The 18,573-nt window shown below is 48.7% G+C and overlaps 1 protein-coding gene across 1 annotated transcript in view; it reads right to left on the bottom strand.

Moving 5' to 3' along the window:
• The window catches only part of LOC118795792 (xenotropic and polytropic retrovirus receptor 1 homolog), a 34,510-nt gene that overhangs the window by 13,692 nt on the left and 2,245 nt on the right, over positions 1-18,573 (bottom strand). Inside the window, exon 2 of the mRNA XM_036554524.1 lies at positions 13,869-13,920. Within this exon, the coding sequence (XP_036410417.1) occupies positions 13,869-13,920 (52 nt within the window). The remainder of the gene's footprint in view (positions 1-13,868; positions 13,921-18,573) is intronic.

Here is an 18,573-nt window from a genome sequence, read left to right as displayed (position 1 = left end):
TATGTGTGTTCGTGCGTGTATGTGCGTGTGTGTGTGTGTGTGTTCGTATGTGTGTGTGTGTGTGTTCGTATGTGCGTGTGTATGTGTGTTCGTACGTGTACGTGCGTGTGTGTGTGTGTATTCGTACGTGTATGTGCGTGTGTGTGTGTGTGTGTTCGTATGTGCGTGTGTATGTGTGTTCGTACGTGTACGTGCGTGCGTGTGTGTTTGCGAGGCCCATGTAACCATTTTTCCATTTGTGATCTCCTATGGAAAACATAACAAGCCGCAGCGGATCTGTTAATTACAGTGTAATATAAAGCTGCACTCAGAGCTCTGAAGCCTCCTGCTGTGTGCCAGCGCTAACGGCCACACTGCACACCATGACCCAGAGCAGCGCTATCAATACCGCTCTAATCAGAGGCCCAGCCACACAATCAATGCTGACCTCTTTCACGTGGCTCTGATTACAGACGGTGCCAGAGCAGCGCTCAGAACCGGCCGCACCCTAAAATAACACCCACAGCCGATAACAGACACAGGCACGCTATTGTTGGTTGTTTGTTTTATTTATCGTTTCATATTTTGAACAAAAACTAAGCTGAGCTTTTTATTAGACACACCACACTTAAACAGTTATGCACATTTAGTGGAACAATCTACAGTGCAGAGTGTCTGGCACTGAGCTGAGTTGTGCTGTGCTACAGCCATGGTCGGGGGGGGGGGTACGGACGGACGAGCGCTCTCAACTCCCCACTCCTCGTTCACAGCACACTCCTCACAGCTGTCCTGTAACACCAGCACACCACTGAGGGGTCACTGACACACATTACACAACAGGGCAGAAACCCTGCTGTGAAGGATGTGTGGGTTCAAACTCCACAGGACACAACGCTGAAATCAATAACTCCATAACCCACAGAACGCTGAGTGTGAGGCAGGCACCCACATCTCCACCTCAGCCTCACATCCACAGCCCTGCCAGCACATGCCATCTTGTAGTGAAACAAGTGAGAAAGTGAGCTTTGCAATTGTGTTGTATGGAGAGGATTTATTGTAAATGTAAATGTAAATGTAAATGTAATGTAATGTAATGTAATGTAATGTAATGTAAATGTAATGTAATGTAAATGTAATGTAAATGTAATGTAATGTAATGTAATGTAATGTAATGTAAATGTAATGTAATGTAATGTAATGTAATGTAATGTAATGTAAATGTAATGTAATGTAAATGTAATGTAATGTAATGTAATGTAAATGTAATGTAATGTAAATGTAATGTAATGTAATGTAATGTAATGTAATGTAAATGTAATGTAATGTAAATGTAAATGTAATGTAAATGTAATGTAAATGTAATGTAATGTAAATGTAATGTAATGTAATGTAAATGTATTGTTCTGGGCTCCTTTCACTCCTTTTCCCTCCTCTATTCTGTGTTAACAGGAAGATCAGACACACCAGATGACTTTGGTATGTTGCCAGGAAACAACATTTATGAATACATACTGCCACTTCACAGGTGTTTAATTTTAAAGAATCAGTAGTTGACAAGAAAATCCTCTGCACTTCAGTGGAGAAAGGGCAGAATCTCCAGTCATCACAGTGATGGGCCTGAGAGGGAGTGTCTGCCAGTGACTCAGGCAGATGGCCTAACAGGCTTTGTTTCGATTTGTCATCTGAAATCACTTACACCAACTATTCTTAGGTTAAAGTCACATTCGAGTGCAATTTTACACCTGTTTTGCTGGCTAAAATATTGGAATGGTGTTCACTTGAAAGCAATATATGGATTCTTGCTGAAAAATGAGTACACTGTAAACCAAAAAAAGCTTTTAAAAAGCTTCTGGCTTAAAATATTAACCGTCACATAATGCTGTAAGAATATTAGGTCTCTGTACATTCTCGTGGAGAGTACAGCGGGCATAACAGTTTGGTTCTGTCACAGCGGGGGTGAATGGGGTGGATGTGAGGGAGAGGGTGGGTATCAGACACAGGCAGGCTGCTGAAATGCCCTATCCTTTCATTCATCTTTATCTCTAACTGTTTTAGCTTGTTTTATTCAGAGAAATTGTGACAAGGAATCGCTGAAGATGATTTGATTTATTTGGTCTTGTCTGAAACAGATGCCTGTGATAAGACTCTAAAGTGCCCAGGCACATCACTCCTGTGGTCTCACATCAACACCCACCAATATTGTGAGGTCTATTTTCATGCATTATTAAAAAATAACGGAATGCTAACCCTCCAATATATTTAAGAGGGCATACCCAAAAAATGTATCGGATCAAAACGTTTGATTTTCACTGGAGTCTGGCTTTAAGAGGCAATTCTTCCATTTTTGGAGTTCCCCTGTGAATCAATTTGTCTGCACACTAATTCATTTCTTTAAATGAGCTCATCTCACATCCCACTGATCTGGTCATGCTGTGGTCAGTCATTTTTTTACAGCTAGATGTACAGGGTCTGAGACCATGATTTCCTGAATGATCTGAGCATTTTCAACATTCACAGAGAGTACCATGTACCATGGGTTTGAGTGCCATATTGCTTTAGTAAAATGGATCCATACTTGGCTGAACTCTACATAACCCTACTTAATGACACAGCCAGACAAGAGTGTATGCTAGATGACTAACAAACTAAGAGAGACCAGAATTAAAGAATTGTATTGATTACTTGAAACCACAAAACAAAGTAATCTCTAGCTTGTTACTATACTTTTCTGACAATATCTAAATGCTGCTGCGGCATTTGCTAGCTAGCCAGTGAACAACCTAACAAGCTGGCTTTTGACACAGCTTTGCTTATTTCATATTAATGCTACACAATACACTTCAGGTGCCGACATATTAAAAGAACTACGTCTCGAAAGACACGGCAAATGTTTCCATCTTCTGTAACTTAACTTTGAGTGCCAAGACCTGGATCCGTTACAATATTAACGTTTAGCAGTGCAAAATAATATTAAAACAATGCATTAGAATTCCATTTACCTGTAGTACATTGGTGAATTCTGTCACAAATGGACTGCAAACTGACCAATGAAACAATGGATCACAACTAATTGTTTCATAAAGTACTCCCTGTGACAGCACTGCTGAGTAATGGGAATGAGTACTGAGAATGGACAGAAACAAAAATTCCCATGACAGGATATTTTTGGGGAAAAAAACGATTCTCATTTTTGCGAAATCTGAAATTGTGATATTTTGTCTCACGCCTGGCACACACTGTTACAGTGTAATGTTATGCTCTCAGCAATGTTCTGCTTGGAGGCAAATTCTTTGAACAGAAGTGATGTCACGGTTTTTCCCCACTGTGAGCAACTCTACTGGGGTCAGCGGGCTTAGGGAACAGGGGGCAGAGTGACCTCTGAGCTGGGGTCAGCAGTGTGACCTCTGAGCTGGGGTCAGCAGTGTGACCTCTGAGCTGGGGTCAGCAGTGTGACCTCTGAGCTGGGGTCAGCAGGTTTAGGGAACAGGGGGCAGAGTGACCTCTGAGCTGGGGTCAGCAGGTGAAGGCAGAGTGACCTCTGAGCTGGGGTCAGCAGTGTGACCTCTGAGCTGGGGTCAGCAGTGTGAAGGCAGTGTGACCTCTGAGCTGGGGTCAGCAGTGTGAAGGCAGTGTGACCTCTGAGCTGGGGTCAGCAGGTGAAGGCAGTGTGACCTCTGAGCTGGGGTCAGCAGTGTGACCTCTGAGCTGGGGTCAGCAGGTGAAGGCAGAGTGACCTCTGAGCTGGGGTCAGCAGTGTGACCTCTGAGCTGGGGTCAGCAGTGTGAAGGCAGTGTGACCTCTGAGCTGGGGTCAGCAGTGTGAAGGCAGTGTGACCTCTGAGCTGGGGTCAGCAGGTGAAGGCAGTGTGACCTCTGAGCTGGGGTCAGCAGTGTGACCTCTGAGCTGGGGTCAGCAGGCTTAGGGAACAGGGGGCAGTGTGACGTGTCTCCCGGCTCCTGTGATTATGATCCAGTGCTGCTGGCCGGCAGCATCCTGTGACCTGCTCACAGGGCGTGTGACAGGTGACAAACATAACATCAATCACAGTTACAGAGCTCATATACAACATTCTGAACTCACACATGCAAACATAACATCAATCACAGTTACAGAGCTCATATACAACATTCTGAACTCACACATGCAAACCTAAACAACCAGACCCAGCCAACGCCGCACCCAAACAAAGCCAGGCCTACCCAGCACTGTGGCCTCTCTGCAGAGACACCCCGGCAGCTGGGCCAGGTCTGCACGACAGAGTGTCTGACTGCACTCAAGACACTCAGATAAGTGCCTAATTATACCACAGTGACCACGGTAGTGACCTCATAGCTCATTCTGACAGTTCCCCCAGATTTAAACGCTGGGAGTCGTGACAGGAGAGCCCTAAAACCACACACAAACGGAGCAACACTGACACAAACACGCTATAAGAAGCAGAGCAACCGTCCACTTCATTCTGAAACATTAAAAAGAGATAAAAGAAACCTCGAATAGAATAACAGATAAAATGAAAACGCTCTCTCTCTCTCACACATGCCCCGCTGTGCTCTCTCTCTCCAAATGCTAAAGCAGAACAGAGCACGGCTACAGGGTAAGGCCACAGCGACAGCGTAACAGAGAAGCAGCCAATGAACAGACAATAGATAGAGGGGAACAGAGATAAAGGGTAGGGTACAGCTGAACCCGCAAAGCAGAGCTTCTGTGAGCCATCTGGCAGCAGATATAGCAAAATCATGTGGCAGTCAAAGGAGCATACCAGGAGCTGAAGCCATGAAACGTGTCACACTTTGGCAGAGTTTGGCACTGGAGCCATTAAATGTGTCACACTTTGGCAGAGTTTGGCACTGGAGCCATGAAACGTGTCACACTTTGGCAGAGTTTGGCACTGGAGCCATTAAATGTGTCATACTTTCTCAGAGTTTGGTACTGGAGCCATTTTGTCTGGTTTCATGTGTCCCTTCAGAGCACTGCACTGCACTGTACACAGTGTGTCCCACAGAGACAGAGTTTTTTCACCTAACAATCCCAGGCTGGTCTTCTCTTTCATGTGACCGTAGCTGTTCTGAGCAAGTGGCACTCAGACCGGCAGCAGACATTAACAGGACACCAGCAGATCCGTGCCAAGGTTTCCACAGGGACACAAACAGCGCATGACTCAGTGTCTGAGACTCTGTGAGTCAGAACCACACACCCGACTCTGTGGCACCCAGTCTCAAGTGAATCTGTGTGACAATTTATGAATAAGGAGTGTTACAATTTACTCATTTCTGACATAGACCATCTGAACATTTCACAGCAAGTGACCACTATTAGACAGAAAGCGCTAATATTCACAATTTATTTTCAAAAACGCAATGTCTGGCTCTGTACACCGGGTGGCCACTACAGCCTGAAATCTGCAAGAAATCCCTGCAAATGTAGAAGCCCTCGCTGCAGTGTCACGGGTAAAAATCTGCATTTACTGTGAGCCAAAAAGGTGGAGAGAGAGGTGTAGTGCAAAAGACAGGGGGTCCATGTTTCACTCATCACCGGGGGTGCTCCCGTCACCACATCATCTGCCCATTAATCCCCGCATGGATTTATTCATCCATTAATCTATGCAGTCCGCAGTGCTGTCAGCTCATCCATCAGCTCTCCTGCCACCTGAGATGCAGATAGCTCATCGCATTACATTTCTCCACAGGCTGGCTCTCTGGGCTCGGGAGGCCCGTCCACACAGGTAGGGAAGCAGATGGAAGCATCTCCAGCTGTCTCACGCTCCCACCCTGACAGCACGCTGTTCCAGGGACGTCCCTGCACAGCACAGGGAGCACCTGCACTTCACAGATCTGCAGATTCACTACGGAAACAACAAGAGCAACTGAAATCCTCAGGTCACACCTGGCTGTGTTCAGATTGCTTTCCTCCCAGTCTGGGACGGAGTGTGAAAGGGCCCTTCTGACATGGTGTGAGACTGGGGACGATGGGCTGGGCTGCGTTCAGAGCAGGTGTGACATGCAGCTTTTAATAAACCCGCATTAGAGGTTTTTAAACTGCAATAACTGCATGCCAGAGCTGGGTCTGATCACTTCCCCTGAACCCAAGATGACAGGGGATGGATCATAAAGGTTGTTAAATGCAATCTGCAGGAGGTTTAAAACCAGCAGTGAAGCAGGAAAACGCACTCCGGTTATTACCCTGCAGAAAGCAGAGGGAGTTCTTCCTGCTGCAGCCACACGACAGGCAGGAAATGTGCTGTAACTGCTGCAGACAGTACAGCCTCCAGCTGCCCTCTCCAGCCAAGGCCTGCTCATTCACCCTTTCACTCACTCATTCTTACACGCAGACATATCCGCAGATACTGCTCCTACACTCGGCCTCACAGACAGTGGATGATTCTAATGTGTCCCTGTAATCCTGAGGGTAAAAGGAGGAGGCGCAGATGCAGTCCCTCACTCCTGCAGGTGGCCCAGTCAATCGCTTCACTTGTGCGCTACCAGACTCAGACAGCAGGGGGAGCACTCTCGGATCCTGTCTCTCAGGATCACAGTGAGGGCAATATACACAGGTGCACACATACACAGGTGCACACACACCTCAGCTGGCCTGTGTGCAGGATATACTCAGATGAGGGAGCTTCCTCACAGACTGCGGTATCATTAGGCCTCCTCAACCAAAAATCAGCCTTAAGAGGTTAGGGGGCGTCGATCAAACTTACAGCAATGCCAAACATAATATGTAACTGAAGTCTGAAGAGAAACCCTTTTTAACTGAAGCATGAAAAGAACTTTAAAAACATTATCCTATCTGTCATAATACACTACAGAACTCGTGCTACTGACACAGCATGGAAACTTCTTTTTACAGCATCTCTCTTATGAAGAGAGATTAAAATTTCCATGAGTAATGTTTTATTCACCTTCCAAAGCACAGAAATAGAATCCTAATCATGAAACACTCGCTGTTCTAATCCCTGTGAGCATGGCATGCATGTGTGTTCACACACACACACACACACACACACACACACACACACACACACACACACTTTTCCACAGGAATCCAATCGCCAGTGTGGCTCAGCTCCACAGACTCCTGTGTCACACAGCAGCGGAAACATGGAATTATGATATAATAATCACGCACAGCACACACATGGACATGCTGCTGCCTGAATCTCACCCGCGGAGACACCCCAGCACCCACTCCTTCACTCACACCTTCCCCAGGGACACGCCAGCACCCACCCCTTCACTCACACCTTCCCCAGGGACACCCCAACACCCACTCCTTCACTCACACCTTCCCCAGGGACACCCCAACACCCACTCCTTCACTCACACCTTCCCCAGGGACACCCCAACACCCACTCCTTCACTCACACCTTCCCCAGGGACACCCCAACACCCACTCCTTCACTCACACCTTCCCCAGGGACACGCCAGCACCCACACATGACAGCTAATCAGAGGGTAAATTAGCTGGAAAACTGGAAATAGCTGGAAGGGGAAGAGGGAGCACATCCATAAATAGCCGTGAGACTTCTCCTTCAGCTGAGGGCATTTATGGACTCGGAGTTCCACTTTCCAGCTCTACCTCCTGATGACTTACCCCATGATTGGCTTATCTCCTTCAGTGACTTCTCATTCATATCCGTATGGAAAGAGGCCAATGAATCACACACTCTACCTCTGCCAGCATTACCAAAGACCGCGACTCCACATACTCTTCAGAGCACCTCACAAATGAGCATGCTAATAACTCTAATAACATAACTAATAACTGGTAACTAATAACCATCAATACCAGGTCCAAAATAAAATGTGTGTAAATCTTAACATGCCTGAAGGTATGATCTAAATGAAAGGCTAGCTGCACTTGTCTTATGAAGGTAGCAAAATTAAGTAGCAGCTCGATTAACTGTCACAAGGGAAGACAATACAGATGAATTAGCTTAATCAGAACTGCACCATGACATTGCTACAGTCGGCTCGATCAAGCATCAGAGAGCAACAACAACCATGGGGGGAGGGTGGCTTCCTAAGCCGAGTACACACAGCGAGGAGCGGGCGTGAGATTTGGCAGGGGGGAAGAGAGGGGCGCACTGTGGCCTGTCCTGTCTGTCAGGAGGAACCTCTGCTCCTCACACATGCTACCCAGATAAAGCCGCTCATTCATGTGGAGGGGAAAACCGCGCTGGAAGGAAGGTGTGAGCCTGGTGGCACATACATTCGAACCCGCTCCTGACAGAGGGGGAGAGAGAGGGTGGGACTGACAGGGCCTCAGCGGTGAGGTCTACGCTATGGCTCAGGGCTGCAGTGAGGGAGAGCCAGCAAGCTGCCTGTGTTAATCCTGTCTGTATATATGATCCTGATCCTCTCAGCCAGGACTGTGTGGCATTAAACAGCTGCTGACAGGCAGCTGGCTGTGTGTGTCACTGCTGTGGGGACGGAGAGGCAGACCACAGAGCAGAAGAAACAGGCATCAGTCCCGCTCAAGGGAGGGCTCTCTGGTCCCGTTCAGGGGACGGCTCTCCGGTCCCGCTCAGGGGCCACTCAGGGGACGGCTCTCTGGTCCCGCTCAGGGGCCGGCTCTCTGGTCCCGCTCAGGGGACGGCTCTCTGGTCCCGCTCAGGGGCCGCTCAGGGGACGGCTCTCTGGTCCCACTCAGGGGCCGGCTCTCTGGTCCCCCTCAGGGGACACTCAGGGGCCACTCAGGGGACGGCTCTCTGGTCCCGCTCAGGGGACGGCTCTCTGGTCCCGCTCAGGGGACGGCTCTCTGGTCCCGCTCAGGGGACGGCTCTCTGGTCCCGCTCAGGGGACGGCTCTCTGGTCCCGCTCAGGGGACGGCTCTCCGGGCCCGCTCAGGGGCCGCTCAGGGGACGGCTCTCCGGTCCCGCTCAGGGGCCGCTCAGGCACAAGAGGTGCGGAGGGAAGGGGAGAGGGGGGTGAAGCTGTTTACTGACAGAGAGCTGAGAAGGAAGCGGGCAGGATGTGGGTGGGGATGGACTGGCTTCTGTAGCCCACACTAACAGAGAGAAAGAAAGAGAGAGAGGGAGAGAGAGAGAGAGAGAGAGAGGGATAGGAATGGGCTGCTAACCCAAAACTGTGGTGTGACAAACCCCAGAGGGCTTGTCAAAGGCGGTCCCGATTTCTGGGTGGGCGCACTTGCCATCCATGAAATTTGATACTGAACGGGAATGGATCCCACCCCATGGTTGTGGGCCAGTCGCTCCCAGCGAATCATATCAGTTTGAGCGTGCCAAACTGTGTATTTTTGCGCTTAATTACCTCTCCTGTTGCATTCTGCCAGCTAGCCTTCCCCTAGCAATCATCTCTGCTTAGCACCTGTACATCAGGGAATGGAGGCTTAACTCTGGAGCCACAGACAGTGTGAATCATATCATCTGAGGTGAAGCAGGTTATACAGCGGGAGGAGGAGGCAGACGTTTAGCAGTGATTATTATCCATCTCAGATCTGCTAATTCAGCTGCTTCGCAGGTAGCATTTGAGCCTGTTCAGACTGGAGAGAAGGGACGTGAAGAAGCGTCAGCAGGGAGAATGATAGAGGCCTGCTACTTCTGTGCTGAGGATGCCACATACTCACTGCACTGAGGAAATGCTCACTTTGCTGCACAAATATGGGCTGCTCTTTCCTTCCTTCCTAAGCTCATCTAGACTAATATTTAGGGGAAAACACTGTTTTTAGTGCTGAATATAAACACAGGCTGTACAATACATCAGTAGCTCCGCATGTGGCTGACTGATCATTAAACTTTAGTTACCCCCTCAGCACGTGGTCAGAGCTCCGCAGTGGATTACAGGAGACAGTATCTCCACTCACTGCTACTGGAGGAGCTGCTTTATGTGGCTGGAAAAAGCAAGCAGGGGGGTCCCAGGTGGCTCAGTCTGCAAGGTGCTCAGTCTGTGCACTGTGGCCAGGGTTCCAAACCCACGGTGTCACCGGCACACACCAACCGAGAGCCGACACCAGTGAGACAAACTGTCTCCGTTTCACCAATTAGGCCTTTCTGCTTTCAAACTATGCTGTACCAACTGGCCAATCGATCTACGGTACCATCACCAGAAAATGAACTGCAAAGTAAAACGTTGTAAAACAGCCATAATGGGAGAATGGATCATGAAGCAGGCCTACGGCACAGGCAGCACAGGCAGTGAGAGGAATGGGGATTCAACCAGGAAACCTAAGTGAAGTTGGCCCCACGTGGGTTATGAGCAGGAATATTCACAATGAATACATTAATCAGGCTGTACATGGCATGAAATATGCACAGCCAGATGACCAATGGCTTCTACAAAGCGTCCAGGATTTGGGCAGCGAGACTGCCCTGGTGCAACCTGATCATGTGGATATAAAGGACTGTCTTGCAAACGGATAGGCAATGATTATTCATTCATCTGATTTCAATACCCCTCAGCCAAACCCTTTGTCTGCTGGGAACACGGCTTTGAACCAAATCACGCAGGCAGTAATCACTGGCAGCTACTGTCTCCTTGGTGACCGTGCCTATTATAATATCAATGAAAAGTATATCAGTGGGAGACTCCTCCCCCCAGAGAATAAGGCCAGCCAATAAGCAGCCAGCCTGGTGGGATTTGTAACAGGAGGACTGTGAAGGACAGCAATCCATCTGTTCACAGCGCTACACACTGCAGCTGGTACCATCATATGGCAATACCATAAAACACCGCCCTCCACTTCCCCATTCCAGTAACACACAGCCACATGCTGCTTAATTCCTTTCCAATGTCTGTAAATGAGGGCCACAGTTATGACTATCATCCACTTCCAAACCATGAACACATTACAGCAGCTAATATTCTTGGCCAAGAGTCCATGACACTCTGCTTCAAAACCAGTTTTGTTAATCCTGAAAATAATCTGACTGGACAATCTGCACCTGTACAGAACGGGGGATAAATATATCAATGATTTCACAGATCTTGAGAAAATGAGAAGGTCTGGAAATGTCTCAACAGATGGCATCTACAGCAGCAAGCTAACACCCCTCCCCTCTGTGAGACCATTCCCAGCATCGATCATTTAATCTGTGGGGGAAAATCACAGGATTATGAAAACCTTGAATGAGTAAAACGTGACTTCCTTCGCCCTCAGCTCCCTGTTACTGCCACAGCACATACACGCCTGGACTTTTTACACTAACACGTTCTAATACCAAGGATTCACTGAAGAAACATGACACTTGCTTTATGGTGCATTGCTTCATGGGCCTGCTTGCCTTTTGCCTGGTTAGGCGTAAAGAAAAAACTGACGTGAACTCAGCACGTCCAAATCTCCCCAGGTGAATTTATCTGGAAAAATTTGAGTCGGGCAACATAGCAACCCATGCACCTGACATAGCCTGACCCACACATACCGTACACTTCTTTAATATTTAAAGTTTTTCACTGTTCTCATTTTGGGATAACTGCTGATGAAATACACTGCTGTAAGACAGACCAACAGACTCTAGGGGAAACTGTCCATTAAAACCCTCTTTCTCAAAGACCACACTTCAATAAAACATTGATTAAGCAAGACTGAATTCAGTGTGACTGAGAGTAACCTGCACCACCTCTGTCATCCAAAACAAAGAGACAAGCCTTGCTCCAGTTACTTCCCCTTCCTCTGTCCAAGAAACTAATAAAAGCTCAAAGGTCAGAGGTCAAAGGTGAGAGATACATAAATTCCATTAGAAAGGCCTGCTGAGCCAGCAGTGTTTTCTTTTCGAAAAAAGGCCTTGACCTTTCACCCCTAATGTTACACAACCCCTGCTCATTTGCTTAACAGATGCTCTTCTCCAGCTTTAATACAGCTGGATATTTTAAAGGAAGCGAGGTGCAGAATCTCACTGGTTGAGCAACGATGCCTGACGGCTGAGTGGGCGGGGCCTGGGAGTGGCCACAGAGCGACGGCAGAATGACCTCACGTCTGAAGCAATTCCATGCAGACGCACAGCGCCTGCTCGTACAGGCCAAAAAACACCTTCTCTTGTAAATTATGAAAATTCCCTCAGCGATAGAGAATTTCAATTTTAGTGTGAAACACACAAACGGTTCTGTACACCCCCCCCCCCCCCCAACAGCGGGCAAACTTTGCCCTTTTTATAATGCAAGAGATGAAAAGCAGGGAGCATTCAGGACCCATGGTTCCCTCAGACACACATACAAATCACTGCACACATTACACATACACCGCCTCAATACCTATTGCTGGAAGAAAAAATATATTATATATATATATATATATATATGTGTGTGTGTGTGTGTGTGTGTAAAACCATCCCTGGCCAACAAAGACTGATTCTATTCCTGATTCTAAACTCAAGGAAACACTGAAATGGCAACCATCTCAGAGTGGTACAGGAATTCCAGTTCTCTCTTGCGATTTATCAATTTTCACCTTATCATCATCTCAGCAAACCCACTGCAGATATGAGTACCACCTGTCACTCGGCTGCAGAACGTGTGTGTGTGTGTGTGTGTGTGTGTGTGTGCGCGCGGACGCTGTGCACATGCAGTACACGCCTTCAAAATGCCAGAAGGGCGTTTATGACCATTTGTATTGCGATGCAATATGATGCCCGGCTGTGTTTGCTCATTTGCATATTTCACGCCCCCGCCTGAGAAAGCGGCCGATGGGCTGACACACGCCGGCCGGCTGTTTGGAACCAAACACAGGAGCCTTTCCAGGGACACACCAAGTACTCAAAAATGCTCCATTTATCAGCCGTTATTGTTTCTAAATCTCTCCTAATCACTGGATTTATGTATTTTAATCTAACTGAATTTTCCCAGAGAGCCTTTCGGGGCCTGCAGAGCCAGCAGGTGCTTCCTGCTCCAGCTCCCAGCTTCACACTAAATTCTCTTTTAATGAAAGCTGAGGTGGGGAAACAAAAGGCCTTCATGTGCGGTTAAGCATCATGGGAGAGGCAGCGGGGGGGGGGCTGTTGTGTGTAATCAGAGCAGGCATGATTAATGGGATTTCTCCCTGTGAGCCATTACATGCCGACTTTAAAATGGAAGACTGAATCAAGGACAATTAAGATGTTTTTGGCAAATTCTTCTACCATAATTTTTGAAAAGACCCCAAACAGTGGCTTTTTGGGATACAGCTGAGAAACACCCCACCTAAAGGCAAACTCGGCTGCAGGTGGACTTTTCCCACCCTTCCAAGACACAAACAGTCAGGGCAGAAAAACATGAAAACTTTCTGTAGAAAACAAACTCCCAGTGAATGATTAAGACCTGCTGTGTGTGACACACCCACGGTGTGCAGTCTCTGGATCTGCAGTGTGCTTCTCCTGCCACCCACATCTCCATCGGGAGCTTGAACACCGCAGATCAGTACGCTCAGCTGGGATCGGCACCGACCTCGCCTTGCAGGCCACTCTAAACCACACTGATGCACATCACACCACTGGCTGTCTGTGTGATGAGCACTTCCGCTGGGTCGGCTGACCCCTGGGTATGTGTGCAGGCCTGAGTACTCCTGCTGACTGCAGAGTCCTGCACCTGGCCTCTGGATTGCAGCACTCCACCAGGACGAGACCAGAGAATGGGACACCCAGCAAGACACAGTAATGACCACATGAATGACCCCTTTGGGTGAATACCAAACCGTCCCCCCAGCCACCACTGCCAGCTGCTCCTGCAAACTTCACCATCCTACTCCTGTAAAAGGGATCTCATAGTGGCTGTGACCACTCTGCTGGCACTTTCTCTCCTGGTGTTTCGAGTGGTACAATGTTAAAGCAGCAGACCCAGTCAGATGCTCAGTGAATGAGGGATGGCCCTGACCATTTCCAGGCCTGGGTTTTCCGGCGGCAGATGACAGTAAATGGCAGCAGTGTGGTTGTTGATATGCGAGCAGGAGATCAGTCTCACCTTCTGTGGATGGAGCCTGGTCCTGAGCAGCGTACAGCATCTCCTTAAACGCCTGCAGCGGAGAGAGACATACAGAGTTTGCACACTTTCACTGGACAGACAGAGACATCATCATCTTCTCCATGACAAACATCTCAGGGGGCTCCCTGATCTCATTTAAAGACCCCCTGGGGTGCGTTTCTGGATATGTCAAAGGGGTGAAGTCGTGTCATTTTCCCACGGACAGAGCATACTGGCTCCGCCCTGCAGGGCCCGCCCACTTGGCATGTGCTTGGTGTGTCTTACCAAACATGTTCCCCGAACTGTAATTTCAGGAAGAGCTTTGCTGGCCCAGCAATAGTCTGTATGACACAACATACAGAACACCTAAGTCACTAAAACTGCAGTGCAGCACCAAGACGCTTGAGAGGAAAGGGAACATTTGCCTTCTAACATGTTCCTTTTCTATGCAAATTAATTTAGAGTTGCTGAATAATTCATATTTTAATCCAACATTTATAATCAAAGCAGCCCTGCAGCAATCAGGCAGGAAGGTCGGGGAAAAAAGACAAATTAGAAAAACAAAGTAAAACAGAAAGCATCTGGCAGAGAGAGAGAGAGAGAGAGAGAGAGAGAGAGAGAGAGAGAGAGAGAGAGAGAGAGAGAGAGAGAGAGAGAGAGGGAGAGGGAGGGAGAGAGAGAGAGAGAGAGAGAGAGAGAGATAGAGTGAGAGAGAGAGAGTGAGAGAGAGAGAGAGAGAGAGAGAGAGAGAGAGAGACAGAGAGAGAGAGAGAGAGGGAGACAGAGAGAGAGAGAGAGAGAGAGAGAGAGAGAGAGAGATTGCTCTGTAAGAGGCAGACAGCAGCGATGGGAACAGTGCAGCGCGTTCACCTGAAGCCCTGCTGACCTTCACACCGCCGTGCAACAACCTTCCCGTACATCCCTCACAATGACCTCACTCAGTTACACAAGTATCGTTTAAAATAAAGACTCCAGCAGGTAGGCCCTGAGACCTGAGGCTTGTCAGCAGAGTCTTTAGGCCTGTTTCATCATATGGCTGCAATATTTTACATTATAACTCACAGAAATCCCTAATTTATCATAACACAACATGGTTTTATATTCTGTGGGAAGTGGATAATTCTTGCAAAGATAGCTTCTGTGGGAATAATTATGATAGGATGCAACCTTCCTCTATCCTTTCATTACCAATGTGGGGACAGGTGAACAGAGTCAGAAGAGCGAGAGCCCCCACACAGGAAACCCTAACCCTAACCCCAGCCAGTCTCCCCACATTATTCTGCTCTGTGTGTGTGTGCGTCTAGCCTATGCATTTACACATGTCTAGGTGTTTCAGTGTGTTTGCCTGTTAAGCACTTCTTCAGATCAATAGATTCATTCAGCTGTTGGATGCGTCACAAGCAGGAACACTTCCAATTCAGAATGCTCTTACGAGCACCAGCAGGGAGGTCACTATGCCACTCAGAGTAACAATTACTCACATGGCAACATCTAATTAAGTATTTTAAGATGCACAAGACATGGAGTAAAACTCCTTAAAGTAAACACAGCTGCCTTCAGAGAGCAGATGCAGCAATAAGGGGAAGGACACTCCAGCCCCCGCTGCAGACCGCCTGCCTCTCCTCCCGGTGGCCCGCAGTAAGGGCTGTGATTTTACACTGCTGCGGGGCCAGCCCCCGGCCCCTCGGTCATGGGAGAGAGGAGTCACGGGCGCTGCACAGTGCACGGTCCAGCGGCTTCACCCCACACGTCCCGTCTGACTGCAGCCAGACGCAGAGAGGGAGCGTGCAGAGAGGACACGCAGAGCGGTGAAGCACGGCGGGATAACGCGGCTCGGGAGGGGGGCTGCGGGATGGGGGAGCACGGCTCATGCAGGTGCGCTTATTCTCAGGGGCTCGCCCTCGTTCCCACACTCAGCACTGTGTTTCCAAAACAAGCGCTTGGGGAAGAGCAGCTGCTCCAAAATCACGCTTTCCCTTTTTTCTTCACCCGTTTCGTAGCGTCTCTGCCGGCAGGACTCATGGGTGAAGCAGGGACTCTCCGCCGTAAACACGAGATCCGCCCTGTGAACAGAAACACCGCGTTCCCTCTCCTGACCTCGCTCACCGTGTCTGCTCGGCTGGAGGCCCAACACCCCAACACACTGAGACTGATACTTAAATATGAGCCCCACATCAATGCCATCCACAAAAGCTATTGCTGAACGTTAGTCTGTACAATCCAAACATTTGATGGCTGCTACACACGGGAGGAAAACCACACAGATGACTGTAACTGTCCCACCCAGGCAAGCACACCAGCGCCAGTGGCCCCCTCTGTTCCTCAGGCCTTTCACCCCAGCGCAGGCCTAAAATACACACCCCAAAACCTGCCATACATCACCACGCTGCCCTTCAAAGGCACTGGGTGCGGTCACTCAGAGGGAGGGTTCTTCAGCGGAGCCCAGAATGACAGCTGGAATAGAGCAGCTGGCTAATGATCACACTCCATGCTTACACCATGCAGCCCACTGCTGCTGTCCTAACTCTGAGCTGCTGAACTGCAATAATCTCCAGGAAGGGGGCATTCAAACGCCCGCAGACCCTGACATGCACAGGAGGAGTAAACTGAGCCCATTCCATGCTGGGGAAGTCCAGCTCCTGCTTTTCCACACAGCTCTCACCACTCTGCAAACACCCACAGGAGCTGCAGTAACACTGCGTCTATGGTGCATGTTAGCAGCTGATTAGTCAGTGAGTGAGGGGCGGTGTAGGAGATCTGGATTTTTCCCTCCTGCTAACACTGAGTTCTTAAAGCACTGCTGACACATAGCAGCACTCAGTGAAACTCAGAGAAACATTCCCTCCACCAATAAACCGCCTGCAGGGGCGGGCAGTGACCGCCACTCTTCTTTGCATCCATTACAGGAGGATTCATATCCAGCTCAGCCGCTGAGTGCACTGCGATTACCTGTGCGTCACCCCGCTGTGTAGACAGTATGAGCCCCCTTACAGCAGCACACAGCCACCCGGCCACCCGCTCACCCGGCAACACGGCCCCATGCCTGCAGATACCTGTGCTCTGAGATACTGCCCACACCGTGCAGCCTATGATCTGCCAAAACTTCACTCAGCAGCTTCTACCCAATATGTGAGGGACATGTGACTAAAACGCTCCTCACAGTGCCTGCACCTCACTGCTCTCACACACAGAATGTGGCTCCCGATTCCTGGCCGGGGTGGAGAAAACTCCCCCTTCCACTGCAGTCATGGACTCGGCTCAGACCGGGCTGTGTCACGCTGTACAGCACGAGGTCCTGAAGGTTTCTGCTTTGTCTAGTGCATGTAAAGTAACCAAGAGTATGCATTTTCTGTAGCACCACTTCTCATTTCAACTTGCTTTGTGACGCTTACGCTTTTACAGATGGACAAAGTCATCTTCATGACACTCACGCAAAGGACTCACTCTGTGAGTCAAACAATCCGCCATGACTCAGCTTTGGGGTCCTACTCATGATCACGGTCAACCAAGTCAACCTGATATTTTAATATCATAAGTTCTTCTAATTCAGTCACATGTGATAGTGCACTCCAGTCAACAGCACTTCCGGCTTTCTTAAATCCCCTTGCATCAGCGACTTCAGAGCTCTGTTGCAAAACAACAGATTGCAGCTTCTTTTTTTCACTTAAGTTGTGGTTTACCGACAGAGTCAATGACAAAACCCAGTCCAATGAAAGCACATACCCTTGCTCTTCCTCCAAATCTGTGTCTAAATAAAGGTTTTGTCCACTGAATCAGCAAATGATAGCCTGACCGTCAGTGTGCTGCAGCTTTGGTTTAAAACACAATGGAAGGTGAGCTGAGAGGAGCCAGCCGAGGCCTGAGCCATGGTAAACACTCGGGCAGCACAGGTGTGATGAAACCAACTTACTAGCTGAAACCAGGTAATTGTACATGCCCTAAACTTGTCTTTTCTTAAGCAGGCACATTATCAAAACTATTCACAAAGCCCAGGCCCCGTTTTTACACATTACGTGGATGAGAGTCTCCTGTTTTCATTCTGGATGTCTCTACAGTTAAGCCACTGACCACACATCAGTGGGTTTAGTCGTCTCCGCCCATAGCTCAAAGAGTCATGGGTCATCAGGTTCACCCCCTTGCTGCAAGGCCAGCACTTTTGCAGACTCATCCAGAGGGGGCAGTTTGGGGGGAACAAACCCTCTCACCTCTTACAGAACTGGGACAGTCTCAGTATGATGGCTGAAACGGTCCTGTGCGAGGCCAGTGTGAGGATGAGGGTGTAAGAGACAACCTGGAACACAGCCAGGAAAAGCAGCCCTTCTGAAGCTCTGTCACTTCTGAGCCCCAGTACCATGGGGACCCTGTGCAGCCCTGAGCACAATCACATACAGACTCCAACAAGCACGGCCCTTTATATTCCTATAGCTCTTCATTTTCTGCCAGAGAGACTGCAGTCTGCGTCTGACTGCTCTACAAGACTACAACACCTTTTAAAACATGTCAGATTCATAAGACCCCGTTTGACTAACTGTTATCATAGCATTGATTTTCTGCAAGTCTGCACACACAGACATGCAGGCATGCACGCTGTATGCTCAACCACACACACATTCATTTCGTAGGGGAACAGCCTCACCCTGTTCTGTTGCTGCAATCAAAGGAGAGTCTGGCCTAATATTAAAACTGTATTAAACTGTAAGGCCAA

The sequence above is a fragment of the Megalops cyprinoides genome, chromosome 20, assembly GCF_013368585.1.
Source record: "Megalops cyprinoides isolate fMegCyp1 chromosome 20, fMegCyp1.pri, whole genome shotgun sequence".
Classification (NCBI taxonomy): Eukaryota; Metazoa; Chordata; class Actinopteri; order Elopiformes; family Megalopidae; genus Megalops; species Megalops cyprinoides.
Note: the sequence above shows the minus strand (reverse complement) of the source record. Positions and strands in the feature narration are given on the sequence as shown.